Genomic DNA, 13,942 nt, shown 5'->3' on the forward strand with positions numbered 1-13,942 from the left:
TTGATATCAGGATTTTTGGACAGTCTCAATGCAATCTTGATCCATATAACACTGATACAAAATAACACTGAAGAAAAGTTTATGAATATATAAGCAATAATCATTAACCTTAGCAAATTGATCTGAGGATGTGCTCTGCTGGTCCTCAGATATGTTGCTGATTTCAGTTGGCTGAATTTTTTTTTCTGCAATCCTAATGACATCACACTCTGCTCTGTCACTCTCATTTGAAGAAGATACTTGATTATACTGTATTTCACTTGGTACTTCAACAGTGCACTCTTCACTTAGAACCTGAGCATCCTCCTCTTCTCTGGGTGAGATGTTCACACTCCCCTGGTTTTTTTTCTTCTCCATCTCTTCAAGGGCCAGTCTGAGCTGTTCCACCTCTTTCTCCTTTTCCTCCACTACGGCCACAGGGACACACCTGGCCTGCAGAGCCTCCTGTATGGTGTCCAGTTCTGTCTTCTGTTCATGGAGCTCTCTCAGCAGGCTCTGGTTGTCCTCCTGGGCACACTGATACTTCTGCAGAGCCTCCTCAGCCCTAACTTCAGCCTGCTGCAGTGCATTGTTTAGCAAGCTCATTGCGGCCACATGCTCGGCCTTGCTGATATATCTGTCCAGATCTATGGTCGGTTCACAGGTCTCAGAGATAAGATCAGTCATCGTAATCTTCGCATCGGTGGGGCACCACTCTGATGGGGTTTGGGCCTCCTTACACAACATCTCAGCTTGTTGTGCCTCCACCGTTGCTAACCTGGCCCTTAATGTGTTTATCTGCTCTTCTCTGCTGAGCAGCTTCTGGGAAAGCCGGCTAAGTTCTTGCATCAGGGGGCTCTGGTTTTCCTTCTGCTGCTCCACCTCCCGCATACTCTGGCCAAGCTCCATCTGCATCCTCCCCAGTTCTGCTACGGCAGCATCCCGCTGGCCTTTGGCTTCTTGAAGCTGGACTCTCAGCTCCTCCACCAAGTGTTCCCGGACAGCCACTAGATGAGCTTGCATCTGCCTTACTCGGTTTTCAGAGCCTGCCATTCTTCTCTGCACCTCACCCAGGGCCTCTTCCAGCTCCCACGCCCGGCTGTGGGCCACATGCAGGGCTTGCTCACTGTTCCTCCTCAGTCCTTCATACTCCTGACTACGCAGGGCTAATGCTGTATCCAGCCTGTGCACCTCCGCCTCTGCTGCTTCATGCCTTTTCCGTGACTCTCTCAGTTCTCTCCGAAGGGCCTCCACCTCACCAGGCAACAAGTCCTCTGATATGGTAGCAGATCTGACTGGGGCAGGAGCAGACTGTGCATGCCTGACCTGCAGGATCAACAAGGGTAATGTTGAGGTTATAAGAATGTTAAAAGGATGTTTCACCCAAAAATGAAAATTCTGTCATCATTTACTCACCCTCTTGTTGTTCCAAAACTATAAGACTTACTTTCTTCGATGGAACACAATAGGAGATGTTAGGTGGAATTTTAGGGACTGACAGTCTCAGCCATTCACTTTTATTGCATCTTTGTTCCATACAATGAAAGTGAATGACTGAATTCCACATAAGAAAGGAAGTCATATGGATTTGGAACAACATGAGGGTGAATACATGATGACATAGTTTTCATTTTTGGGTGAGATATCCCTTTTGGGTGAAAAATACTCTTTAGTTTCTTAATTTAAAGGTGAAGTGTGTAATTTCTGCACCACTAGCAGCACCCAACAAAATCGCAAAACAATTACTATTTTCAAAAAAGTTTCCTGAACACACCTGTTTCCTGTTTTCCATTGGTCATTAAACAGATAGGCTTGTGCCAAACAGCTGTGGTGGGCTGGATAGGATGCTCAAACAAACAGAGCAAGTTTTTGATAGTGCCACAGTGTTTACACTTTTCGGGGGAATTAATCTTCAAATTGCTTACTTGTAGTTGTTTATACATATTAAGCTGGGCTTGGAGAAAATATTTTGACATTAAAAAAGTTACACACTTCACCTTTAAATCAATTTCCACTAAGCTTTTATTTCATTAGTTTAATGAGAATGGGATAAAATATGAAATATGGCTGATTTCAAATGACAATACAGTTCTTTAATCACTGCTTTCTCTCAAAAATTGGTCACATTATGCAGAGAACTCAACTACTGTACATTACTTAGTGAAACGAATATGACTTGTGTCAAATTAGAAATCAATCTTTAATCTCTCCATTCTTTCTGAAAAAGTGCCCACATTATAGAGAGGACTCAACTAGATTATGTAATAAAGGAAAACCTTTATGTAAAATGTAATGTAATTAACAGATAAAAGGAAGGACAACCTATAAGCACACATGTTTACATTACAAATAAGGGGTTAACTAAATCTATAAAAATACATATTAATGCCACAATCATTAAGGGAACACTGCAGAGGCAGAGAGTCAAATCAGGATAGTCAGGATACCTGTGAGGAATCCAAATGACTCTTTTTTCATCTTTACCTTTAGGAAAAAAGGGTATTTAAAACATTAGAGCCCAGACCTGGAAAGCCTTTGTGATGAGAATGATTGCAATCCTGATGTTCCAAAATGCTTGACTGCCATGATGAAAACAAAAACATGTCTGAGCACTTACCCTCAGTGGAGCGACTGCCATGTTCCCTCTAATTCAGACTTAACACTTTACTGATGATGTTCACAACTGATGGAAATGACAGTCTGATAGCAAAACCCTAATCAAATGACATCCCATAATGCAACTCACTGTGATTGGTTCTGATAAAACTTTCTCCATCTTGACTGATCCTGATTTGGTCCAACCAATCCCTCCTGATGAGGATTTAGCCTGAAAATTTAGAAGAGAAACATTGAACAACTTTTCAACAATTGAAAAATGTTTTTCAAAAAAGTCATTTTTTCACATTTCTTTTTCAGAAAGTATGTTTGACTTGATATTTGCCCCAGTTATGTCACTCTACTCCATTTTTTCATCATCATTTGATGAATTACTACTTAATGTCATGCTCAATAGAAAATGTACACAAACATTAGTAAAATTCAACATTAATACCTTAACGTTAATTGCTGCAGGCAAATAGTGCATCTATAATGAGCCTAATTTACACTAAAAAGAGGCTATATGCTAAAAATAATGACAATTACTTAATTTAAATATTGCACACTTATTTCTACACATATATGATTTGAAGGTGGTTGAATATTTTTCCTAAAATACAGCCTGCAAAAATGGCTCAATTGTTTAGTAAATTCACACCTGTACAATGTTAAAGGAAAATTATGGGTTATTTTATCAGTGACATGCTGTTGATTACCACAGCACAGACAATAATTTTGACTTGTCCCCCAGTTTGTAAAAACAAATGGGAAAAGAAATACACTTACAATGGAAGTCTAGAAGGCAAGCAGGCAGCATTGCGAAAAAACATTTAAAATATGCAACTTTCACACTTTTTCAAAACTTTGTAACTGCTTTAAGATTATATCAGGGTGTTCCAAGCTTATTTCTTTAACACAACAGAATATGCATACTTTTTTCAGAGACATCTCAAGGATCTTTCCACACATCTGCCTTCTGATTAGAGTGTAGGCACTTCCTCACATCTGATGTCTACAAAATAAATTTTCATCGGCACTAATACACTAAGCAAAACTAATGATTCTCTTTCATTTCATCTTATCAAAACTATGTGATAACACAGCCTTCAGAAAAATCCATTTGCTTTAACAATCTCAAGTGAGCAGTAGAATTTAAATGAGCCTATCAATAATGAATGCAATTCTTTAATATCTCCCTGTAGTAAAATTAACAAAACATATGCTACATCATCACCAAGGCAGTTCCAATAGACTGTTGGTGCAGGAAAGTATAATTCTACACACATGTACAGCAGACCTCTTTATATGAGTGTAAGAATCAGTCTTACTCTCCATCAACAGTTGCAGAAGAACACTGAATATTATCACATTGCGGAAGTGAAAGCACACTGATTGCTCTCAAGTGGCAAGGTATTAGGAATGTGCTAATTAAAGCACACTGTGATCAAAGCTTAAGAATCTAGATGGCAGTAAGATCAATAAACAGATAGGGTAATAGGGTGATCTGCTTGTATGTTTTATGGATACAAGGAACATGAAAGTACAGCTCCTATTTACTTGAATGGGACGAACGAACCAAAACGGTTGATCAAGATTACAATCATATAACATGTAACCCCACTTAAAAGTGAACTGACTATAGAGAAGTCTGCAAATCAGCAGTAAAATTAGACAACAATGGTATCATAAATTGTGTTTTTTTGTTGTTGTTTTTTTTAAAACAGTTAAAGTTAAAAACGCAATTTTCAGGCTGGTCTAGCTAACGCGCATGCGCTTTCTGGAATTGATTGACAGGCGATGTCTGTAACTAAAACGTTCAAGAGTGCAACAGTGCCCGCCCACTTTTAAAGTTGACTGTGTACTTACCTTATTTCACGAGGGCACGAACAACAATCCCATTAAGGATTGCAAATGACATAATTAAATAAAAAAACAATGGTAATATATAAAACTAACGATATTAGGTTGCTGATTATAAGTACAGAAAAAATATTTTACGTTTATTGCTAAATATTTGGATATGTACAAATATCTAAGTAGATTAATGGTGATGGGAGAACATCTTGGTTGCGTCATTCACAGTGCATTTGTTTAGAAGTTATCATTGAAAATCAATTAGTCTATGGAACAAATTAATGGGATTTTTACTTCCGAAATAACACTGTTGTGCTATATTGGCTCTTTTACCTGTAAGAAGGGATTTCCATTTCTACATCCGCCATATTGGGTGTTCCAATTTCTCCCATTCATTTTAATATAAGTGCTCCGTCTTGGGCTAAATTGTCTCTAGGTGCACTCACTGCGCTGTGCTTATGTAAACAAAAACGTATTCGCATGGGTGAAGAGGTGAATTAGCACATACCTTTCGGTCTGTTCCTCACACAATCTTATCGCATGGCTTCAGAAGAATTTAAATATAGCACACGATTGATATGGACAAGTTTTATGGTGCTTTTATGTGCTTTTTTTACGATACTTTCATCTCTCCATCTTGTGTTTCACAGATGAAAAAAGTCAAGTAGACCAGGGAAGTGGACCTACTCGGATATCATTTAGAATTCCGTGTTTCCCACTGGTAAATACGACTTTGCTTGGTCATTCATGTGCTTGGAGCTCGTAATTACAATATTTCCGACTCCACAGGGCACAAGGGGAGGGTGAGTAAATGATGGCAGAACTTAAAATTTTTGGGTGAACTATAATATTAATATTGCTCCTGCAGCAGTATTACTTATTATTTATTTATTCTATTTTTGTATGTTTTACAAGTAAATAGGCATTATTAAAATGCATTTCTGTAACAGAATTTATACAGAAAATAACAGAAGAATGTAGTCCTATTGACAAAAAGTTAATTCAGATTATTATAAAAAATAAAAAAATATCAATTAAAAGAGTAACAGGGTAACAGCAAAAAAAAAAAATTAAAAAAAATTAAAACTGGGGGCCCTAAAAGTTTTTCGTGTTTCAAAGTGGGGCATGAGCAGAAAACCTCCTGAGATGGTCTGAGTTTGTTTGGAGTGCTCACATAATGTACTACTGTACTGAAAAATCAACAGCAGTTCACTTCAAATTCCCTTATCAATGTTATTTGAACTTGAAGTGTACAATAAACATGGTTATTTCAAATAATCATGATTAGACCAAACAAACGAATGTTACCTGTTGGATCTTCTGTGGAACGGAGGCAATCTCTTTTGCTGAAAATAAAATGTGCAGAACAATTATTGCACGTGTTTCAGCACATATTGCATATGATGTTTCTGCATCTAATGTACAATATTTCTAATGAGCATTTTAATATGCAAATGTGTATGCCTTGATTTACGCTTACTTACTGGAATTACAGAATCACTGATGGCAGTTCAAGTGTACTGAGGTCAAACACGTGCGAAGCACTACTTTATGCTCTCTATTGAGGCATTGTTACATTTCACTGTCAGGTAACATTATAGTTTAAAATCTCTGAATAACGTTTTCCAGAGATCCAAGTGATCTAAGAATAAGCAAATAAATTGCTGGGAACAAACTCGCACATGAACTTCCTCTTTAACATTTTGACAGTTCTTGGAAATGTCCAGGTGTGTACTAAGGAATGTACAGCGGTTACTTGATAAAACTGATTTCCTTTCAGTGAAGCTCTGATACACGGTTAATTTCTGTCTTTGAGATGAACACATGAGCACAGCTAGATCTAAAAATAAGCCATTTTTTAACAAGACTCCTGAAATGTCTTGTTGACTCCCAAAATGATGGTGTGCTGGTTTCTAACGATCAATCCTGCTGCCAGCAAGAGCATGTTAAGTAATTACTAAATGTAACAATAAGGCTTGTTAGAGGTTCTAAATGCAACATAAAATATAAGAGGAAAATAAATAGAAAAACTGTTCAATATTCTTCACTAAAACACTTTAAAATTATGTGAGTAAACCAGTGAAACATGTTGTGGTTACTGCTTTTAGCAATGTGGACAATAAAAAACAAGTATTACCTTTAGTTCCTGCTTCCAAGGCATGTTTGACAAGTGTAATCAAGTCTTGGTTCTGACTTAGTCTGGAATAGTGGTAAGCATCATGGCCATAGATGTCCAATGCTGACATATCTGCCTTAGTCTTCAGGAGAATCTCCACTGCTTCTTTACAAGAGTTCTCACAAGCTAGTATTAGGGCTGTCCTAGAGAGAACACACACATAACCATAAAAAGCTGGAATAGAAAGACAAAAAAAAAAAAAAAGAAAAAGAAAATGATTGACAAGAAAGACAAGAGAAGGAGAGGATTGATCACTTGAATAACACTATAGAGATTTTTCAAACTTTATGACCCTGGATCACATCTGTGGCTTAAAAAAAGCTTTTGTATGACTTACTGCAAGCAGTTCATGGTTTGATGTGTTAACCGAAGGCTTCAAACATACTTTGGTGGAGAAAACACTTTTTTGCATTCAATGTTTTTTTATTTATTATTATTATTATCAAAAACAAGATATTTAGGTATAAGGCAGAACTGTTTGTTTTTGTCATTTATTTGTCATTTACTGCTTTCATTATAGAAAATAAAAAAGTCCATTAAAATATGAGAATGTGTTCATGAAAACAAAAGTAGCCTACCTGGTTCTTCAACAGCAGTGAAAACATAAACAAGAAATGACTGATAATGCCGGGTTAAAACACAGGTATTAGAATGTATTAGAAACCGTTTATAATGCTGTGATTTATTCATGACCATTAAATGTTAAAAACTAGGGATGCCTACAAATTTACATTTTTATTTTCAAAGTATTGCAAATGGAGCATTTAATTTCAATGCATTCAGTTCCTTCAGACAACTATGTAATATGCAACAAAGGTTTTTGCCACTAAACCGTTGCAGTACACCACTGGCCAACCTTTTAACTGTGTTTTTCACTACTTTACTACCTCTAACCTCTTTTTCACTACTTGTTGAGCTATTCTATAGCTTTGATCATTACATTTTGCCTTAAGTAAAGACTGCAAATGACTTTTGTAAAATGTCCCATCTGATTTGAAAATACATATGCCATTAAGAAAGCATTTCTACATCCTTTACTGATAAACAGAATTTTGTGTTGCGTGTTTTAATTATGGACACATCATCATCATTGCTGTACTTTAATTGAGAATGTATGCAATGCATATTAGTGCCCTATGCACTTCAGCATTTTTTATTGCTGCTTTCCGCATTCAGTATAGAGATTAAAATGTATGCCACTTCTATTCTTTTAAAATAATACCTTCCTACAGTAGTTGTATGAGATGGATTTTTTATGGACACTTCAGATATTTGCTGCACTGCAGCTGCGATGCTGTGACGACCACAAATGCCCTTTTCAAGTAATATCTGTGCAGGTTGATTCACATAAGTATACAAAGTAGAACTCAATATAAATCTGTATTAGAATTTAAATGTGAATATCTTTCTCTCTTGATCTCCTCTGCATCACAGAGGCTAATCCATTGGCATTGTTTATACAGCTCTGATCTATGTGCGTAATTTCTAATACTGAGCAGAAGAACAGGAAAAGTTATAAAAAAATATTTCAGTTTTCCCTTACTTGTTTTGCTTGTCTCGAAGAATAGTGTGTGCCCCATACTGCACTAACAACTGGCATGCTCCTGGTTGGCACATCTTAGCAGCTAGCAATAGGGGAGACTTACTATCCTGAAAAAGTATAACAAGAATATGCAAAATACATTGCAACATCTTTTTAGTTTCAATTTCAATATCAATTTTTTTCCCTCTTTTAATCACGGTGCCTAAAATTAATTGTGGTTTCCAAATCTACTTTACTTACTGCGTCAAGAGCATCAATGCATGCACCACTGTCACAGAGCATTTTTATGACGGCTCTGCAGCCTACATATGCTGAAAAACAAAGACGAGACACAAGACATAATCTTCTGATCAATTCTGACAGCTAGATATTATATTTGTTCCTGATGCATACTCATGCAGTTATTGTAGGATTCATAATAAAAGATCTGTTCTGAATAAGAACAATAAATCTGACACACACCCAAAATACAAAAAGAGAAACAAACTTTCATTAGCTTAATTTTCAAGATGTGGCCAAGTGGAAGAAAGCTCCAAACATATTGGTATACAAAAGATGTTTTAACACTTTGGATTTCCTGCAGGCTTGTCAGTTGCATTAAGACTAAAAACAGAGATAAAATATCTAGCATGTCAATAAATTCAGATTAATTAGACATGTCTATAAAATGTTTAACTTTGGCAGCCACATGCATAAGGCCAGTTCAAAACAAGAACTGTTTCTGGCCATATCCTATTCCTACACTATGTATAATGAGTAATAAACAATATCACATGTGCAAGAGTGCCTTTGTACTGAGCATCAGCATGGATGTGCTTCAGCCACAGGCATGAGGCCACAGGCTTATATACAGTACAACAGCACAATTTACATTTTAAACACAGTAAGGCCAGCTATTTTGTAAAATTTTGCCTTTACCTTCTGCTTAACAACTTCTTTTGTTTTCCAAAGAAGAAAGAAAGTCATGTAAGTTTGCAACAACATGATGACTTTCCCTTGGGTGAACTATCCCTTTAATTATGCATTCTTGTGGATTGTTCCACTAGACAAAAGTGTTTTGTTCTGTGTTTTGTTGTGTTCTCTGCAGTACACCACTTATGGTCAACTGTACAGTTCATGACAGGAAATTTGAGGCTTGTAACATGTATTTAATTTGTAATAAGTGACTATCAGAGCCCCATTTTCTTAGTTTGTCCGGTCTGTGAGCAAGAGGAAGCCTGAGTAGACACTGCAGAATCAAAAACTATCTGCCCTTCAGTTCATTTTTTACAACACATGACATCCATCACGGAATACATTTACACCGTGTATGCAATTCTTCTTGCACTTCAATGTTTTCTTAACTGATTTTGATTTGTTTTTCTTATTGTAGACTCAACAAGGGTCTGTTCTGCTTAATTAAAATAATCTCCCTTCATCATAGACTAACATTAAATGTGATAAACAGTTTAAGTATTTGCTCTCACTCAGAGAGTTGGCTAGTGAAGTCAGGCATATGTGGTATCATTTGAAAGCTTAGAATCATAACTTTTCAGATAATACTTTTTCACGTTTGCATTTATGTTACTTAAAATAACAAAATGAAGCCTTAAAAACTTTGCGTCGCAAATGAGCACCACCTAGAGGGGACGACGTAGAAATATATGAATATAAAAGTTTTACACATAGCACTTAAATAGACAAGTCATATATCAAATGAAAGCTCTCATTCTCAGAAATGTGACTGTACAGATTATTTTGTTGCCTTTACACCATAGTTTGAATCATTATCAAATGAATCACAGAGTGAAATATGATCTCTGTAAGACAACAAAGACAAACATCTCCAAACACTGCTTCTGTAAGCCCCAAAGTAGCCAAAACTCCATATCAGCTTTTACTTTAGGTTGTCTTCTTTAAAATTAGCCTTCTTTAAAAAATAAACTTGTCTGTGAGTTTGCTTGGTAAAATAATACAGTGCTATATCTCAGATGTCCAGAAAACATTGCAGTCCAACAAAAAAAGCATTGGCAAAATATGTTATCAACTATTGATAATGAAATGATACATATCATCACAAATCTGAAGATTCCAGTTTTACAATGACCCATAGCTTGAGCTTTCAGTCCATTCAGAGGCCAAGATATTTGACAAAACATGCATGTGATTAAAAATTGACTGGATGTCTATGAAGTGAGTGCTCAGCTGCATTAACACCACCTATATTTCATATCTGTAAATTGTGATGGAAGGTGATAGATCGTATCCTGCGATACGATCTATCGTATATTAAAAACAAATCATAGTACTTGCTGCCATCTAGTGGAATGAAATAAGACTTTATTGCAGGGAGATGGAGCAAACAGAACCAGAATTACATACTTATGAAGACAGGAAAACAAACAAAAATTTTAAAAATAAATAAATAAATATTCAACATAAGACTGTAAACATATCCAATATTATTTATGAATGATTGGAATATTTTCTTAAAATTTGTGGGGTAGTCTGTAAAAAAATCACCAATTTTATGCAATTAGTCCACTGTATGCGTGTACGGTAAGCTTTTAAATTTGGGAGTGAAAAATTGCAGGCGGCAGCCAAAAAAGGCACCAAAAAAATCATCATTTAGTCACTCTTATGTCCTTTGAAACCTGTATGAGTTTCCTCCTTTCATTAGAACACAAAAGGAGATTAGGCAGAATGGAAGTCGTTAAGTTACATTTTACATTTACATTTATTTAATTAGCAGACATTTCTATCCAAAGCCACTTACAAAATGAGGAAGGATAAGCGATTCATCTTAAGGAAACAGTAGAACGAAAAGTGCTGCATTACAAAGTTTCAACATATGTTAGTGACTGACAGCCTCAGTCACCATTCATTTTTATTGCAACTGAAATTCTGCCTAACATTTTCGTTTGTGTTCCATGGAAGAAAGTAAGTCATATGGGTTTGGAACAACAAAAAGAAGAATGAATGATGACAGAATTATCATTTTTGGATGAAATATCCCTTTAATGTGTAATAGATGTATAACAAAGTTGTGCAACAGGATAATGTTTTATAAGTGTCTATAAATTGTTACATAAAAAAAAAATCTACACACCTGCATCATGCAAAGCTGTACGTCCCTGCAGGTCTGTGCTGTCTACAGGACATTTACACTGTTGAAGAAAAAAAAAAATTTGTCACAGACATGCTTAATTTTCTATCAGGCTGGGGACTTCCATTGACTTCTACTGTTTATATACTGCAATCAAAAAAATATTTTTTTCCATTTATGTATTTACATTTCATAACAAATTTTGTTAAAGAGAAATCTTTAACAAGATTAAACTGTAAAATTTTAAGTTTTATTAATTTAATTTAGTTAAAGACTACACAATTCAATCTGATGGAAATTTGTTATGAATTTGAAATGTGCAAATCTTAAAATAAATAAATTAATAAATTATATATATATATATATATATATATATATATATATATATATATATATATATATATATATATATAGGCTACATTTTTGAGTGTGAGATAATAATATTTATACCCCAACCCTACCCTAAACCTAACCCTTTTTCATTTTCACATTTTCATTAAAACATGATTTAGTACTGTATGTTTTTTGTACAAATGTTACAAATCCAATTGAATGTCTATTGCAACTCATTTCCATTATTATCCTTTGTTTTAATTATTACTGTGTTCACATCAAAGCTTTGAAAATATGGAAAATTTACATTTTCACACCAGATAACACAACTCACATACTTAACAGTGCGTTTGTGAGTGGAAGAACTGTTGCTATGATACAACGTTGAGCAGTGAATTGCTCCAGCCCTGCCACAGCTTTGTGGAGGTAAAAAGCAAAGGAGGATCCCAAAGAAAGAAAAAACAAATAAGGGCTTTACACATAAAACACAAACATTGTAGGAAAGTGTAGGAACAAAAAAAGAAAGCACTGAGCAGTATTTGGCAAAGCAATCTTTAAAAGGGCTGTTTTTCCGTCAGCACTGTGACATTCCAGTGTGGTTCCTCACTAGTTTTTCTTCCTGTGATTGTTAGTAGCATAATTCAATGTATGGTACCTGCAGTAGCCTCTGCACACACATGGAATGACCGCCTCCTGCAGCCAGATGCAAAGCTGTTTTACCTGCAGAGAGGAACAACAATGACATTTATAAGCTGACACATGTTATATGCAGACCAACACTATGAAATAAGCTTTTATATGAGTGTTTATGTGATGGTACAATCATTAAAAAGAAGTAGTGAGGTCTTACCGGCAGCATCTACAGCCTTTACATCGACACTGTTATCCAGGAAAACATTTAGACTATTTATGAGGCCTTTACTAGCAGCAACGTGAAACCTTAAAAGAAAATATAAGAGAACAATTATTATCTTTTCCTGCTGTCATCATTAACACTGCTACACCTTTACCGCTTTACCATTCTGTTATATGTCCTATTACTTGCATGTCTATTTATACTCTTACCTTGTTTTATATTCTGTCTCACTGTAATGTTCTGTGAACACTTGTTTCTCCTATCACAAAAAAAAAATAAAAAATCCTTGTGTACGTGAGAACACTTGGCAATAAAGCTCATTCTGATTCGGATACAATTAATAATATTCATAATCAATGTTGCTCCTTATTGTCAAGAATATTATGTATGTATGTATATCTCTCCCACACTACTGCTGGTCATTTTGACCTGTTTTCAACTATAACACAGATTTACTGCACTGCTGTCTCTAATAATGCCTGAAACCTAATGACATCCTCCACAGATTTTATCTGAACATGACAATGTAAAATGCTTTCACTGTCACAATGTCTCTTACACATGCTCTGTCACAAACATGCTTGGTAACAGCACCAAACGGATATAAATAAAAAAAACAATTCATGGCAGAGCACAAATTTGCATTTGTTAACATGATGGAAATTATAATATGCATTTAATACAATTCAGAGTCAATTTGCCTATGATATGAGGCTGTATTAAGAGCCAAGACACATGAATAGATACATGCAACAACATGGCAGCCAAGGCTTGTTTGAATAGAAACAGCCACAACCACTCCTTGAGCCTAGTCACAAAGCAGTCATGATGCATCAGAGATTAGTAGAGCAATAAGACTTTATTGGTTTTTGGTTGAAAACTATAGGAGTAAGAGGACAAAAGAAGGATGAATAGGACTGGATTGGACAGGAATGGGGTATAAACACAAGTATGAACATGTTTTGTAGCATAAAGTTAAAAAAAAAAATCCTCCATTGGAAATCCTCTATTGGATCTACTGGAAAGTGTACAGTAGTAGTGGTTTGACATGAGATGAATAAATTCTAAGTATTCGACAGAAAAAATCATTAGCAGCTTGCAGGCATTGTTAGGGAAATACTACAATTTAAGTGAAAGAACAAACTAGCAAGGCCTTAATACATAAAAATGTAACAGAATATGACTGAAATCCAGTCAAGAGGCCAAGCACACCCAATAAATGACAAGCCCTTTCCAAAAACATGTTACAGGAAGAGATTTCCATAGAAAAATAGGAATGTTTTTAGGCTGTATGTAACACTGCATTGTGGTCAACTGAAATTTTTTTTGTTTTGTTTTTTTAGTTGCAGATGCTGATAATGATATCTAGAGAGCAGGGTGGCTGATGGTCGATATAATGCCATGGTAAAATTTGTAATACCATTTAATGAGGGCAGATATGATAAACTAATTTGTGTGACAAGTCATCCAAGTCACCAGGGGGCACCATCCACCTTATAGTGATTCTAGGAAGTAACT

General features: G+C 35.6%; 1 protein-coding gene across 3 annotated transcripts in view; it reads right to left on the reverse strand.

Moving 5' to 3' along the window:
• Positions 1-13,942, reverse strand: part of LOC127455993 (uveal autoantigen with coiled-coil domains and ankyrin repeats protein-like) — a 32,496-nt gene that overhangs the window by 8,622 nt on the left and 9,932 nt on the right. For 2 of the 3 annotated variants that reach the window (XR_007899769.1, XM_051724246.1), the window contains exons 3-11: positions 12,419-12,507; positions 12,224-12,288; positions 11,239-11,296; positions 8,391-8,461; positions 8,151-8,257; positions 6,569-6,750; positions 5,740-5,777; positions 2,726-2,806; positions 109-1,305 (exon numbers count right to left, since the gene is read on the reverse strand). Coding sequence is in view for 1 of the 3 variants with exons in the window: in XM_051724246.1 (XP_051580206.1) it covers positions 109-1,305; positions 2,726-2,806; positions 5,740-5,777; positions 6,569-6,750; positions 8,151-8,257; positions 8,391-8,461; positions 11,239-11,296; positions 12,224-12,288; positions 12,419-12,507 (1,888 nt within the window). In the remaining 2 variants the exon portion in view is untranslated. Of the gene's footprint in view, positions 1-108; positions 1,306-2,725; positions 2,807-5,739; positions 5,778-6,568; positions 6,751-8,150; positions 8,258-8,390; positions 8,462-11,238; positions 11,297-12,223; positions 12,289-12,418; positions 12,508-12,633; positions 12,684-13,942 lie in introns of all 3 variants that reach the window. The other variant, XR_007899770.1, reaches the window with a different exon arrangement.

The sequence above is a fragment of the Myxocyprinus asiaticus genome, chromosome 18 (genome assembly GCF_019703515.2).
Source record: "Myxocyprinus asiaticus isolate MX2 ecotype Aquarium Trade chromosome 18, UBuf_Myxa_2, whole genome shotgun sequence".
In the NCBI taxonomy this organism is placed as follows: Eukaryota; Metazoa; Chordata; class Actinopteri; order Cypriniformes; family Catostomidae; genus Myxocyprinus; species Myxocyprinus asiaticus.